At 40.9% G+C, this 15,011-nt stretch overlaps 1 protein-coding gene across 1 annotated transcript in view; it reads right to left on the minus strand.

Annotated features, from left to right (window-relative positions):
• Positions 1-14,041, minus strand: part of ENTPD1 (ectonucleoside triphosphate diphosphohydrolase 1) — an 86,092-nt gene extending 72,051 nt beyond the window's left edge. Inside the window, exon 1 of the mRNA XM_079900538.1 lies at positions 13,970-14,041. Within this exon, the coding sequence (XP_079756664.1) occupies positions 13,970-13,985 (16 nt within the window). The 5' untranslated portion in view covers positions 13,986-14,041. The remainder of the gene's footprint in view (positions 1-13,969) is intronic.
• Between the last annotated feature and the right edge of the window lie 970 nt (positions 14,042-15,011).

Genomic DNA, 15,011 nt, shown 5'->3' on the forward strand with positions numbered 1-15,011 from the left:
CTGCCGCAACAGAAGGACTCAGCCCACATGGGAGCACCCCTAGAGCATATAGCTTTGGTGACCAGAGGGGAGTGTGCTGCTGGGACTCATAGGACATCTGCTACAAAAGGTCACTTCTCTAAGGTTGGGAAATATAACCAACCTGCCAGAAACATAGAAATAAAAACAGCAACTTAGGCAAAATGAGGTGACAGAGGAACATGTTCCAAAGGAAGAAACAAGATAAAATCCCAGAAGAAAAACTAAGTGAAGTGGAGATAGGCAACCTATCCAATAAAGAATTCAAGGTAATGATTATAAAGATCAAAGAACTCAGGAGAAGAATGGATGAACAGAGTGAGAAGTTAGAAGTTTTTAACAGAGAGAAAATAAAAATAAGAACCAAACAGAGATGAAGAATACAATAACTGAAATGAAAAATACACTACAAGGAATCAACAACAGACTAAATGATATAGAGGAATGGATCAGCGAACCAGAAGACAGAGTAGAGGAAATCACTGATGCTAAACAGAAAAAGGAATAAAAAGAAATGAGGAAAGTTTAAGAGACCTCTAAGATTATATCAAGCATAATCAGCTGACTTTTCAGCAGAAACTCTGCAGGCCAGAAGACAGTGGCACAATATATTTAAAGTAATGAAAGGGAAAAACTTACAACCAAGAATACTCTACTCAGCAAGGCTTTTGCTCAGATTTAATGGAGAGATCAAAAGTTTCATAGACAAGCAAAAACTAAGAGTTCAGGGCCACCAAACCAGTTTTACAAGAAATGTTAAAGGGACTTCTCTAAGACAGAAGAAAAGGCCACAACTAAAGACATGAAAATTACAAAAGGAAAAAGCTCATCAGTAAAGGCAAATATACAGTAAAGGTAGTAAGTCAACCACATACAAAGCTAGTAGAAAAGTTCTAAGACAAAAGTGGTAAAATCATCTATATCTGCAATAAGCAGTTAAGGGATACACAAAAGAGAAATATGTAAAATATGTTGTCAAAAATAGTAATCATGCTCAACATTGTTAATCATCAGAGAAATGCAAATCAAAACCACAACAAGATACTACCTCACACCTGTTAGAATGGCTATCATCAAAAAGAACACAACTAACAAATGTTGGCGAGGATGTGGAGAAAAGGAACCCTTGTACAGTGTTGTTGGGAATATAAGTTGGTGCAGCCACTACAGAACAATATGAAGGTTCCTCAAAAAACTAAAAATAGAACTACCATATGATCCAGCAATTCCACTCCTGTGTATATATCCAAAGAAAACAAAAACACAAATTCAAGAAAAAGATACATGCACCCCCATTGGTCACAGCAGCATTATTTACAACAGTCAAGATATGGAAGCAACCTAAGTGTCCATCAACAGATGAATGGATAAAGAACATGTGGTATATATATACAATGGAATACTACTCAGCCATAAAAAAGAATGAAATTTTGCCATTTGTAACAACATAGATGGGTATTATGCTTAGTGAAATAAGTCAGACAGAGAAAGACAAATACCGTATGTTATCACTTATATGTGGAATCTAAAAAATAAAACAAATGAATGAATGTAACAAAACAGAAACAGACTCACAGACATAGAGAAAAAACTAGTGGTTACCAGTGGGGAGAGGGAAGGGGGAGGAGCAAGATAGGGGCAGGGCATTAAGAGATACAAACTACTACGTATAAAATAAATAAGCTACAAGGATATATTGTACAGCACAGGGAATATAGCCCATATTTTATAATAACTTTAAATAGAGTATAATCTACAAAAATTTTGAATCACTGTGCTATATACTCAAAAGTAATATAATATCGTAAATCAACTCTACCTCTATCTTTAAAAATCCAATCACTTCTCACAACTTCTACTGCTACCACCTAGGACTAGACACAATCATTTCTTACTGGTATTATTGAAGTAGTTTCCCAACTGATCTCTCTCTTCTACCCTTGCCCCCTTTCCGTCTATTCTCCACATAGTAGCCACGGGGAGCCTATCAAAATGTGAACTGGATCCAGTCACTACTCTGCTCAAAACCCACAGTGGTTTCCCATTTCACTATAAGGAAAGCCAAAGGTTAACAATGGCCTGCAAGACCCTAGACAGTCGGTTTAGTTCAAATTCACCTCTCAGCTCTCACCTCCTGCATTTTTTTTCCCTTTTTTTTTGGCCGCACAGCATGTGGGATCTTATTTCCTGACCAGGAATCGAACCCACACCCCCTGCATTTGAAGCATGGAGCCTTAACCACTGGACCGCCAGGGAAGTCCCTCAGCTCTCACCTCCTTGTCACCTCTCTTCAACTCAGCCACACTGGCTTCTTTGCTCTTCCTTAAACACTTAATTTCTCTGCAGGACTTTGTATTTGCTGGCCTCGCCACCTGGAACATTCTTCCCAGAGAGTGCCACATGCTGGCCTGCTTTACCTCTTTAAGGTCTTTCTTCCCAATCACCTTCTATTTTACCACCCTATGTAAAATTGTAACCTCCCAATACTTCTCAACCCCCTTTCCTGCTTTGATTTTTTCTTAGTACTTATCACTAACATACCATACGTCTTACTTTTTTTTTTTTTGATGATTACCTGTCTGCCCTCACCCCACCCTTCCACCCAGAACATAAACCCTGTGAAGTTAAGGATTTTGTTTTGCTTTCCACTGTATCCTCAGTGCCTAGAACAGTGCTTGACATATACTCTTTGCTCAATAAATATTTGTTAATGAATGAGTCCATCTCCCTTCCATTGGCTCTTTTGGGGTTTTTTTGGCCGCACTGCGCAGCTTGCAGGATCTTAAGTTTCCTGACCAGGGATTGAACCTGGGTCTGGCGGTGAAAGCACAGAGTCCTGAACCACTGGACCGCCAGGGAATCCCCCCTGTTGGCTCTTATCCTTCAAACATCATCAAGTCCACTCTAGTCTGCAACATTCTTCCCTTGATCCAACTCATCCCTCACGTCAGCTCTCTCTTTCCCTCCATCACCTCACTTCTTGAGTTATCTAATAAGCTCATTGTTCCTACTTTCTGCTAACTTCTGCTGTTTAACCTCTTAATATTCTACTAAGTCTGTTTTCACCAAGGATATTTATAAGCTCCAAATTCTCAAACCCAATCACCACATCTCTCCCACTATAAAATGTACCATTAGAGTTTTAAGGGTTTTTGCTGGAGGGATTAAGGGTCTGTGGGTAGGAAATATTATAAAGTGCATCCCAATTCCCAAAAACATTACACTGTGGGGCAGGGGTGGGAGGTGCTCGAAGAATAGAAAATACGATACCTCTTCTCATTCTCCTTCTTGTCTAATCTGCAGCTTTGGCACTTCTTCTAGAAACTTTGGTCTCAAAACACACTCTCCCGGGCTTCCCTGGTGGCCCAGTGGTTGGGAGTCCGCCTGTCGGTGCAGGGGACATGGGTTCGTGCCCCGGTCCGGGAAGATCCCACATGCCGCGGAGTGGCTGGGCCCGTGAGCCATGGCCGCTGAGCCTGCGCGTCCTGAGCCTGTGCTCCGCAACGGGAGAGGCCACAACAGTGAGAGGCCCGCGTACCGCAAAAAAAGAACAAAAAAAAAAACCAAAAAAAAACCACACTCTCCCTTGGCTACTGGGTTCAGACTCTCCTTGGCTTTCTCTTACCTTTTTAGGTTTTCTTTCTGAATCTCTCTTCTTAAGGCATTTCTTTTCCCATCCCTTTATTGTTGGTGTTTCCTTGGGTTCCATTCTTTATCTCTTCTGTTTTCATTCCCTATACTTTCTTTTCTTTTTTTGTTTTTAGTATAATTGTTGTTTTATTTTTTAACATCTTTATTGGAGTATAATTGATTTACAATGTTGTGTTAGTTTCTGCTGTATAACAATCATCCCCTATACTTTCCAGGGTAACTCATACTTTAAATGCTCATATTTTCAACTATTGACTCCATGCTCCAACTCTAACTCCCATTATCTCTTGATTTTGGCCAGACCTCTCCAAGCTCTACATCCACATTTCCAGCAACCAACAGAATATCTCTGCCTTGATATCTTATAAGCATCTCTTATTTAGCATGTGCCAGGATAAACTTATTATCTCCCTCCTCCCCTGCCAAATCCACTCTCCCTCCCTTATTCCCAGTCTTATTCATAAATATTAATCCAATCATCTAAAGCTAAACTTGAGAATAAATCTTAACATCTCCTCCTCCTTCCTTCCCAACAAACCACCTAGCCCTCTACCTCAAACTCTACCTCATAAATATTGTTTAAATCCAGCTCCTCTCATCCATCCCTCTCCCCCACCCACCCACCATCAATGCCTTAGTGCAGGTCCCCATCATCTCTCACCCACTGGACTATTGCAAAAGCCCAATACTAGTTTCTTCCCATTGCTCACCAACTTCTTGGTTCATTCCTGCCCGAGTGATCTCACAGAGCCAAGTCTTAGGACCACTAAGTATGATGACAGCATAAGTGAAAATACTTTGCCACACTGTCCCACATTCTTGTGAAAATCTATATCTGTATCCTAAAAGAAATGATATTTTTTCCTCAAATGAAACGTCAGTGCATCAGCATTAAGAAATGACACTAATGGCCAGCATCACCTCTTCTGAGACAAGGCAGCATGAGGGAGGCAAGTAAGCAGAGGCCTCAGCTGGCCCACCTAACACTCATTAACTTGGGATCAACAAAAGCGCACTGTGGGAGAAGAGAAGCATGGTGTGACAGGAGGGGCACAGGAAACACTTTGGGAAGTCCCGGGTTTGTTGTTTTGTCTTGCTTTGTTTTGCTTGTTTGTGTGTTTATTTTTGCCTCTGTGAACTGATAAGCTCACTCTACCATGAGTATAAAGAGACTTAGAACTGATCTCCAACCAAAGACATTACTTGGGCAAGGTGCTAAGCAGTGGCGCAGGAGCTCACTCCGCAGTTTAATGAAGGTTTGCTCTCAGTGGGAAAGGGGCAAAGGCAAGAAAATGGGGCCAGAGAAGGGTCCTTCCTGAATGCCTTTATGTCTCTGGACAAAAATACTGACAGAATCCTGAGAGCCCTAGCCTCTCTATCCTCTGAAACATGACTCTATGGCAACAGGACTGTTGCCTTCTTTCCTGGATCCCAGTGAGCTTTCTTGGGTAGAGGACTGAGATGTCTTCCCACACATAGAAGGGGATGTTGCATTTGGTGATTGCATTATTCTAGGATCCCAACGGAATCTAAGGGAGCAAAGGGTAGACCAGGCATTCCCCATCTCTAACAGTGAACTGGGATGAATCTCCCCTAGTGCTTCCTTAAATTCTTTTTAGAATAAGATGAAAAACACATAACATTCATTTGTGCACCCCTACAGAAGGTATCTCTTTTCTTTCAAGGATAAGGCCTTAGATTAAATAAATTTTGCAATAAGTAGAAAGAATGGTAGAGAAAAAGCTTGCTTCCAAAATAGATATGATGCAGGAAAGAGAGGGAAATCTTTATTTATTTTTTGGTTAGATATAAGAGGATGTTGGTCTGAGAAGAGAACAGATTAGGATAAAAGATTTCATGGAAACTAAAAATACTGCAGCTGAATGAAAGTTTATACTACAAATAATTAAGGAAAACTGAATCAGTGATGTAGAGAATATTAGGAAAATATTGTCAGAATACAAAGGAAAATAAAGAAAGGAAAGGAAAGAAAGAAGGAAGAAAGGAGAGAGAGAGGGAAAGAAAGAGTGAGACAGAGAGAGAGAGAGAGAGAGAGAGAGAGAGAGGGAGGGAGGGAAGAAAGGGAGAGATAAACGGATGGAGTAAGTTCAGAGATAAGAGATCCAAATAATAGGTCCCTGAAGAAGAAAAGCAAGCAAACAGAGTAGGAGCACTGATTAAAGTTAAGAAAAGAGAAATCCTTCTTGCCCCTAAAGAAGTCCTGAATTTGGAAATCAAAAGGGTTTACCACATTCTAAGCAAAATCAATGAAAGGAAGTCTATACTCAGTTGTCTCACTGTGAAAATGTCAGGAATAGAGAAGAGAAAAATGTTCAGGCTGAAAAAGTGTCCTCAAAGTACTTCACAGCATCAAACTTCTCAAGACAATGCGAGCATATTTCCAATTACTTGAGGGGGATAAGCTATCTATATTTAGACAAGTTGTCACTCTCTTACCACGCTGATGCCCTTTCTAAAAAATTACTTTCATATGCACCAGATCATTTTGACAGGAACAAAAATTAAGAACTCAAAAATGGGGCAAGTCATAGTGAGAAAAGAACTATATTAAAGTTAATTAAATTCATGCTAACGGGTACAGGTTTTCCTCTTGTGGTGATAAAATGTTCTAAAATTGATTGTAGTGATGGCCGCACGATTCTGTGACTATGTTTAAAAACAATGAATTGTAAACTTTAAGCAGGTTAATTATATGGTATGTGAATTATATCTCAAAATAATAGTAAGATCAACAACTATGGGTTCAAATCTCAACCTCAGCACTTACCAATTGAGAGACTTTAGGTAGGTCACTTAACTACTCATTCCTTGGTTTCTCATTTGTAAGACAGGGACAGTATCAACTTCAAACAGTTGTTTGAGAACTGACTTAACATCTGTAAGTTGACTGGAACAACACGTGGCTCAATACACACTACAAACCTGTAGATTAACTAACTAAACCATCACCACTTCCATGTATTGAACACTTACTCTGTTAGTTTCCTACAGCTGCCATAACAAATTACCACAAACCCATTGGCTTAAAACAATACACATTTACTCTTACAGTTCTGAAGTTCCAAGTTCAAAGTCTGAAATCAATTTCACTGGACTGAAATCAAGGTGTGGGCAGGGCTACTCTTCCTTTTCCATCTGCTTGATGGCATTCCATGCATTCCGCATTCCACATTCCTTGGCTTGTGGACCTCTCCTCCATATTCAAAGCCAGTAGCACAGCATCTTGCTACAGTGGTTGCCTTGCCTTCTTCTGTGTCAGGTCTCCCTCCTCCTCCCTCTTATAAGACCATCTGTGATTATCCAGGATCTCCCCAGTTTAAATTCCTTAATTTAATCACATCTGCAAAGACTCTTTCCGTATAAGGTAACATTCATAAATTCTGGGGATTCAGAGCTGTAATCTTTGCAGGCTACCACTGTTACTATATCAACCAAAAACGAAGAAAAAGAAAATAAATCTACGAAAAAGCCCTAACGATTATTTGTAAGTACACCAAAATAAAGCAATAAAAAAGAAGACATTAAGCAAAAGATGGTATCAAGAACATTTCACACAGCTTAAATTAGAAAATATGAGTACTGCACTATTACTTTCTATTTACCAACCTTTGTTCACTGGAAACTTTTCGAGTCCTCCCTACCCTGCCTTTTCAGTTCAGTGCCTAAAAAGTTATTTTGCTGATGACACACTGCTTCAGATGTCTTTTGTGCATATGTCTGAGTCTTTATCCACTTGAGCAATACTGTTTCAATTTTATAGTTCAGAGATTCTGACCCTCACCTCCTATATCCTGCCAACCAGACCCACCTCCTGGCTCTGGCCTCCTGGGGCCTGCCATGATTATTTGGGAGGGAAAGACTTGGTAATTTTCACTCACACCATACTACAATACTTCCTAAAGTTATATAGCCATACAAGGTTCAGCTGCCTAAGATGCTGAGAACTTTATCTCATCTTCTTTCATCTTTCTCAAGACTTTATTGACTTACTCCTTCTCCGCATCTATTTTACTTCCTTTTATAGTCCCAACTCTCTATCACTGCCCCCCACCCTTTTCTAATAAGCCACAATAAAAAGTTATTCACAGCTCATTCTTTTTCCTGGAATTAAAATTCTCATAGGTAACAATAAAAGTATACAAAAGTAAATGCAGATGTACTACAATTTCACATAGGAGAATATTATGGTTGAGGAGGGATTACCATATACTTGAAATGACTGGATAGATTTACAAATATCCAATTTTATATCTTAAAAACAGAATATATCTTATTCACAAGTGTTCACATTTATAAAAATTCACTACATGCTTAGGCATAAAGAAACCTCAGAAATACTAAAGCCATATTCTCTAATCATTGTGAAATAAAATGAAAAATTAATGGTTTAACAAAAATGACAATTACCTGGAACTTTCAAAAAATTATCCTGGGTTAAAGAGACAATAAATGTAATATCAAACTTTTTTGAAAATATAACACCACAGATAAAAATGTATTGGATCTATTCATAGCTGTAAGTCTCTGTATAAAAACACTAAGGTTTTGGAAAAACTGTTGCAAATATAGTAGAAAAACCTGAATATCTTTATTTTATCAAGAGCTCACATAAATTAATTTAAAACATAAAATCCAATAAGTAATAAACAGGCAACGGATGTAAACAGTATACAAAAGAAGAAGCACATTATGTGAAAAATGTCAAATTCACCAGTAATTAAACAAACTAAAACAACATAAAAGTGGACATGATTATTTAAAGAAAAAAACAAAACAAAACACCTAAGTTGTCAGGGATGCAGCAAAACAGGAACTCCTCGTGGGAGCATGAAGGGTCCATCCTTTGGTAAAGCAACTTGTTAATAGTAATCAAGAACTTTAAAAAACATTTACAAATTTTAATCCAATAATTCTACTTCTGAGATTCTATCCTCAGCATGCATCCCTACATATGGAAAAACTTCACTCACAAAGATGTTTATTGGAAATGGGAACAACCTAAATGTTCAATAACAGGGACACTTAAAAAAAACTATGTGACTATAAAAATTATGCTAACGAAGACTATGCTATAAGGTGGAAAATACTTGTGCTTCACTGCTACACTGAAAGTCAGGCTTTAAAACTGTATGTATAGCCTAACAATCACAATGTCACCTCGTAATTTTTCAAGGTTGTAGTCAAATAAGTGCTAAAAAAGAGAAACAACCCAGGCATAGAAAAAGGAACTACAAGGAAACACACCAAAATATTGTCATGAGCGATTGTTTTTCTTTCTCCTCTAATCCATATTTCATGTCTTCTTTAATGAGTATATGCCATATTACTTATATCTTCACAGACAGAAAGAAATTGTCCACATCCTCCTTATGGATCAGAAGGAAACACCTTTTGTGTGTGTGTGTGTGTGTGTTACGTGGGCCTCTCACTGTTGTGGTCTCTCCTGTTGCGGAGCACAGGCTCCGGACGCGCAGCCTCAGCAGCCACGGCTCACGGGCCTAGCCGCTCCGTGGCATGCGGGATCCTCGCGGACTGGGGCACGAACCTGCGTCCCCTGCATCAGCAGGCGGACTCTCAACCACTGCGCCACCAGGGAAGCCCAGGAAACACCTTTTTACGTAGGGCATGTACTGCCATTGTTCCTGGGTCTCTAAATTCATTTTGATACTCTAGCACAAAAACTGTGGGATGGAAGTATGTTAGGCAAACTCCCTCTTGCCTTCTCTACTCCAACGACTTCTTTTTTCCTTATGATTCCCTCAATTTTCCAAAACCAAAGAAATCCTATCGGTCCTCTCTGCATTCACTATCCTCCTTTGCGTCTGGGATCATTCTCACCTCACTTCTGCAGTGCAGACAGTGCCCCCCTGGCACGCTGCTCCCAGTCTCAGAGTCCTGAATCCTTGCTAGCCCCAGCTCTCGGGCACTCCAAACACCCAGCAAAGGGTTCTGGGGCAACCAAATGTTCTGTTCCAGTACTTCTCAGGTTGGAGGAAGGGAATGAAAGCAGCATAAGGAATCTTGGAGCCGCAGAGAAAAGCTGGGAGATGTTTAGGAAATCCAACACAGGGCCTTTATGTGCAATTACAGATTGTATGTGATAAAGATTCAGATTTGTTTCTTGTATGGCAAAATTCTAGGACATATGTTTACTGAAAGAACAAAGGAATGCATGAATTAGGTTTCCCATCATCCTGCAATGACATAACTGATCAGTGACTCAAAGTGGTAGCTTCAGAGGAGGGGGCGGGGCAGGGAGCACTGGGGAAGGGAGGGCTTGGTTGTTTGGTACCAAAATATGCCCTGACACTACAGCTTGCAATGACACTATGACATGGCTAGTCGAAGTGTGGCCTATGTAGGGGCAGCATTACTAACACCTGGGAGCTTGCTAGAAATGCACAATCTCAGACCCCACTCCAGAGCTGCGGGATCAGAATCTGCATTTTAACAAGATCCCCAATGATGCACATGCATATCGAAGTTTAAGAAATACTGCCTCCGAACACACACACGTTCACCAAGACAAAGGCAGTGCCTCTGCTCATCTGCACTTCCATCAAACCTTCAAGAGGTTTGATGATTCTTCACCACAAGGGCTGCCCTCAACTTTGGCCTCCCTCCAAACTTTTTCAGGGAATGGAGCTCACAAGGAACAGACCCGATGGGATGTGCCCCAGTCCTCACCTTCACTCTGCATAGGCAGGTGGAATTAAACAGTAATGCCCTTCGGCACAACCACTGGTTATGGAGTGCAGAAGCAACCATAAAGACAACACAAGGGAGAAAATACCCTTAAAATACGGTTTGGCCAAGTAAAAGCAAGACCAATCACTGCCATTTGTAAAAAACTGTTTACCACATGTGCCCAATGACCATGCAAGACAATCATGATTAAAGAAATCATTTAATATGCACCTGTTGACTTTGTAAAGGTTTATTAGATTACAGGACTGGTAATCCCAAACTCATAATCAAGGCTAAACTTTGGACTTCTGCCTGCAAATCTCCAGGATGAACATGTAAATAGGTTCCCTACTTGGAACCTGGAAAAAAGTGAAAAAAGCTTTTTATTCTTAAATCTAGGCTGCAGTTTTGGTAAAAGAGAAAGGTCTTTAAGCACTGCTGGGATGTGGAAGGGCTTATTGTGGGCACCAGACTCTACTCATCTTTCTAGGTCCAACTGAAGCATTCCACATCTTTGAGAAGTTTTCCCCCAAATCATCAATCCCTGTTCTGTTTCTCATGGGATTTTCCTTAAACTTCTATTATGGCTCTTAGGGAGGTAGGAGAACTTATCTATTAGGAACCCATGCTTTGCAGCCTAACTATATTGGTCTAAATTCCCCCCTTTGCCTATTACTATCTGGATGATGTTGGCCAAGTAACTTCCCTCCACAGCTGTAAGATGCAGAAATCTCTATCATAGGTTTTTTTGGGAAGATGACATGAGACAATGCCAGATGTATGTATAAAAATTACAGTGCCTTGCACGTAATAAAAAACCAATGTTAGCTATGATTGTTAGCACTTCACAGTCTGGCTTCAATTAGAGTTGGTTGTATATATGTCTGCCTCCCTTACTAGACTGTGAGCAAACTGTTTATATCCCACACATCTGGCACAGGGACTTACAAATGGAAGACACAATAATATTTGTCAAACGGGTTTGAAGGTACGCCAAGAAAAGGAAAAGGAGGGTGCTGAAACAAATTTAATGTACTTTATGATTTTATCCAGGGCCAACCTCTGTGGTGTTTGTTTTTCTTCTATTACCAGAGTATGTTGTCTCAGACTACAAGATTGGTCGCTATAAAATTGGGCTGGCGGGACACTATTTCTGGAACCAGATGTTCTGTTCAGAGATAGTGAAGTTGTGCTGCGAGGCATCTGAAATCTCCAGTTTGGTTCTCAGCTGAAAGGGGACTGGGGGCTGAAGTTCAGCCAGAACTGGACGGGCCAAATGGGGTGCCCTAGCATAGAGTCACATCAGCTCTGAAGGTCACCCACCCAGAAGAAATGCATTTTGTTTTTCAGTGTATTCACTTAGAGGGATGTCTTTACATATTGCACAAAAGAGCTGTTTGTACCAGCAGGACTCCACTGCAAACTCAAAGGTCCCCTTTTAAACCAGCCTACTGACGCTTGGATGAACATCAACTAAGATAGTATTACTTAGCTTACTAAATATTTATTGAGTGCCCATTATGTGTTAAACACTGTGCTAGACACTGCAGATCCAAAGGTAAATAAAGAAATTATAGTCAGGGGAAGGTTGGGAAGCAATGCAGAAGGCAGGAGTGTGGACAAATATGACAAGTGCCACCTTAGGTGTAAGTGGTGAGGTATTGCAGAAACATCCAATATAAGGCTACTATAAGGCTTAAAGGAGGGACTAACAATCAAGATGAGGCTTGAAGGAGTGATTGCCACAGCTAACATTTATTGAGCACATATTATATACATCAGGCCCTGTTCTGAGAACCCTGCATGAATCCCTCATTTAGTCCTTACAACAACCCTGTGAGGTAGATAACATTATTCTCTTCATTTTAAAGATGAGGAGACTGAGGCTCACAGGACAGGGTGGAGCTGGGATTCAAACCTGAGCAGCTTGGTTCCAGACTAAAGGAGGAGGAGAGGGCCAAATCAGCCTTCAAGGCAGAGGCAAGTGTCTTGAAACAATCTGGAAGGGAGGAAAGAAGTTCCCCAAGTCCCTTGAGGAACTGAAAGTGTCTGGGGGTGGGGACAGAAGTTCAGAGATGACTCAGCTCAATCTGCAGGTTAGAAGGGAAACCAGAGGCAGGGGATTTCTAGTCTGCTTTGGACTTTTGAAAACGAGCTGTGTGATTCCTGCCATCTAACCCCTCCTGGCTTCAGTCTCTCCCTTTTGTAAAAGTCAATAATAACAATACCTGGGCCCTACCACAGACAATGGCCACGGGCACCAAATGGGAAAAATGCATGTAAACTTGATAGCAAAGAACAAATTCCTTACCAGACTTGAGATTTCACCAGTATCATTTCCCCTGTAGCTTCAAAGATTTGCAAACCCAAATCAACAACGTGGAAGCAGTAACAAGAGACTCTGAAGTGGAGCAACAGGGTAGGGAAATAGACCCTCGGACCCTGCGTCTGTCGCCTGCATTCAAATTCACCACTTACTGTGTGATCCCAAGGTAAGCTACTCTCTCACTACCTCAACTCCATCATCTGGGAAATGGGGATGATAATGATAGCACTCACCTTATAAGTTGCTGTGAGGAATAAGTAACACGTGTAATACGCTTAGAACAGCTCCCAGCACAGAGTAAAGACGAAAACGTTAACAGCTATCATTACTGTCATTATTAAGAACTCTACTGACTACTCATCCCATTCCTCCACGTTGTATGTGATAAAAACATGTGGGGATATTAGAGACCAGAGCTGATGAAGGTTTGCAACCCTACACAACCACGATGCTGCAGACATTCTTCCTGGCTCCCACGGGCTGGCAAGCAGCTGGCTCTCTGTCCTGGCAAAAAATGCCCAAAAGAGGTAAAGGACAGAGACCGCACACCATCTGTACAAACCAGGCTGCTCTCGCAGTTTTTAGACAAAATCTAAATATAGTCCGTCCGATAAGCCTTGCTTTTTAAAGATAAAACTGTTCTTCGTACCTATACCCCTTCCCTCCCTCCCCACACCCATGCACACTCCCCCACACCTCCCAAGAAAAGTTTAGTCTTTTGTAAGACATACTCTCGGGTCCTGTTGTGACAGGCTCTTGCCACATTAACTTCTCTGTCTAATTCCAGGCAGAGAAGCCTTTGCTAATTTCACAACAGGAACGCACACAGGAAATTCGAGAACAAGGCAAATCTACACACAGAGCCCAGCATCTTCAAGCAAACTCACTGAGGTACTGACCCGAAGCAAGACGACTCTGGACTGTAAATGAGGCAGCTGCCTCCTAAACTGCGAGGGGACGGAAGAAGTCTTTTGCCTCTAAAAAACCAGATCTGAATACCAATTGCTAATGAATATTCATGAGCTGCTCCAGCTTGCTCAGGAGCCACCCTTGACTCTAACCCCAGAGCCTGGCTTCCTAAAATGTTTCCCAGAGTTTTTTCTCTGCCTCCTCTCAGAAGGAGAGGGTGGAAAAGTGTATTTAGGGCTTTTTGCCTCTTGCTCTTTCAAGTACTTGCTTTTGGTCCGGGCTTTTGGTTTTCTTTTTTCCTTTTTTTTTTTTTTTGTTTGTTCTTAAGGATTCAGATCAAATCAATTTTGCTCTTACCCCTTCTATCTTCCATAATTGGCAGCTTTTGTTTTCTTCCTCTTTGCTCTTTATTTTTCAGCCTCTGCTTGCTGTGGTCGGTCTCAGTGAGAGAGGTACTCAAGGAACAGAGATATAACAGACCCTCGGGCTCGTGGGAGGGGCTAAATTAGCCTGCCCCGTTTCGGAAGGAACCTCAAACCCTATGTCTTTTTCATTGAAAGGACAGACTGGCCGAGAAGTCCAACAGCTCATTCCCCTAAAGCTTCCCCAGGTTGCAATTTTTTGTATCCTGAAACAATGTATGTTCAGATATCTCTCTTCAGCTCTTTCCCTCTCCCTTTGTTACAGAAATCCATTTTTCCCCTAAAAAGTATATCTTGGCTGCAAGCAAAAAAAAAAAGCTACTTACTTTTTGCAATTTTGAAGCAAGATAACAAGAAACTTGTTACCTTTATTCTGCTCTGCAGTAGTTATTTCCACTATTTTATCTTCCAGGTCACTTATCTGTTCTTCTGCCTCAGTTATTCTGCTATTGATCCCTTCTAGAGTATTTTTAATTTCATTTATTGTGTTGTTCGTCATTGCTTGTTTCCTCTTTAGTTCTTCTAGGTCCTTGTTAAATGTTTCTTGCATTTTCTCTATTCTATTTCCAAGATTTTGGATCATCTTCACTATTATTATTCTGAATTCTTTTTCAGGTAGACTGCCAATTTCCTCTTCATTTGTTAGGGCTGGTGGATTTTTATCTTGCTCCTTCATCTGCTGTGTGTTTTTCTGTCTTCTCATTTTGCTTATCTTACTGTGTTTGAGGTCTCCTTTTTGCAGTCTGCAGGTTTGTAGTTCCCGTTGTTTTTGGTGTCTGTCCCCAGTGGCTAAGGTTAGTTCAGTGGGTTGTGTAGGCTTCCTGGTGGAGGGGACTAGTGCCTGTGTTCTGGTGGATGAGGCTGGATCTTGTCTTTCTGGTGGGCAGGTCCATGTCTGGTGGTGTGTTTTGGGGTGTCTGTGGCCTTATTATGATTTTAGGCAGCCTCTCTGCTAATGGGTGGGGTTGTGTTCCTGT

Source organism: Stenella coeruleoalba (assembly GCF_951394435.1).
Source record: "Stenella coeruleoalba genome assembly, chromosome: 16".
In the NCBI taxonomy this organism is placed as follows: domain Eukaryota; kingdom Metazoa; phylum Chordata; class Mammalia; order Artiodactyla; family Delphinidae; genus Stenella; species Stenella coeruleoalba.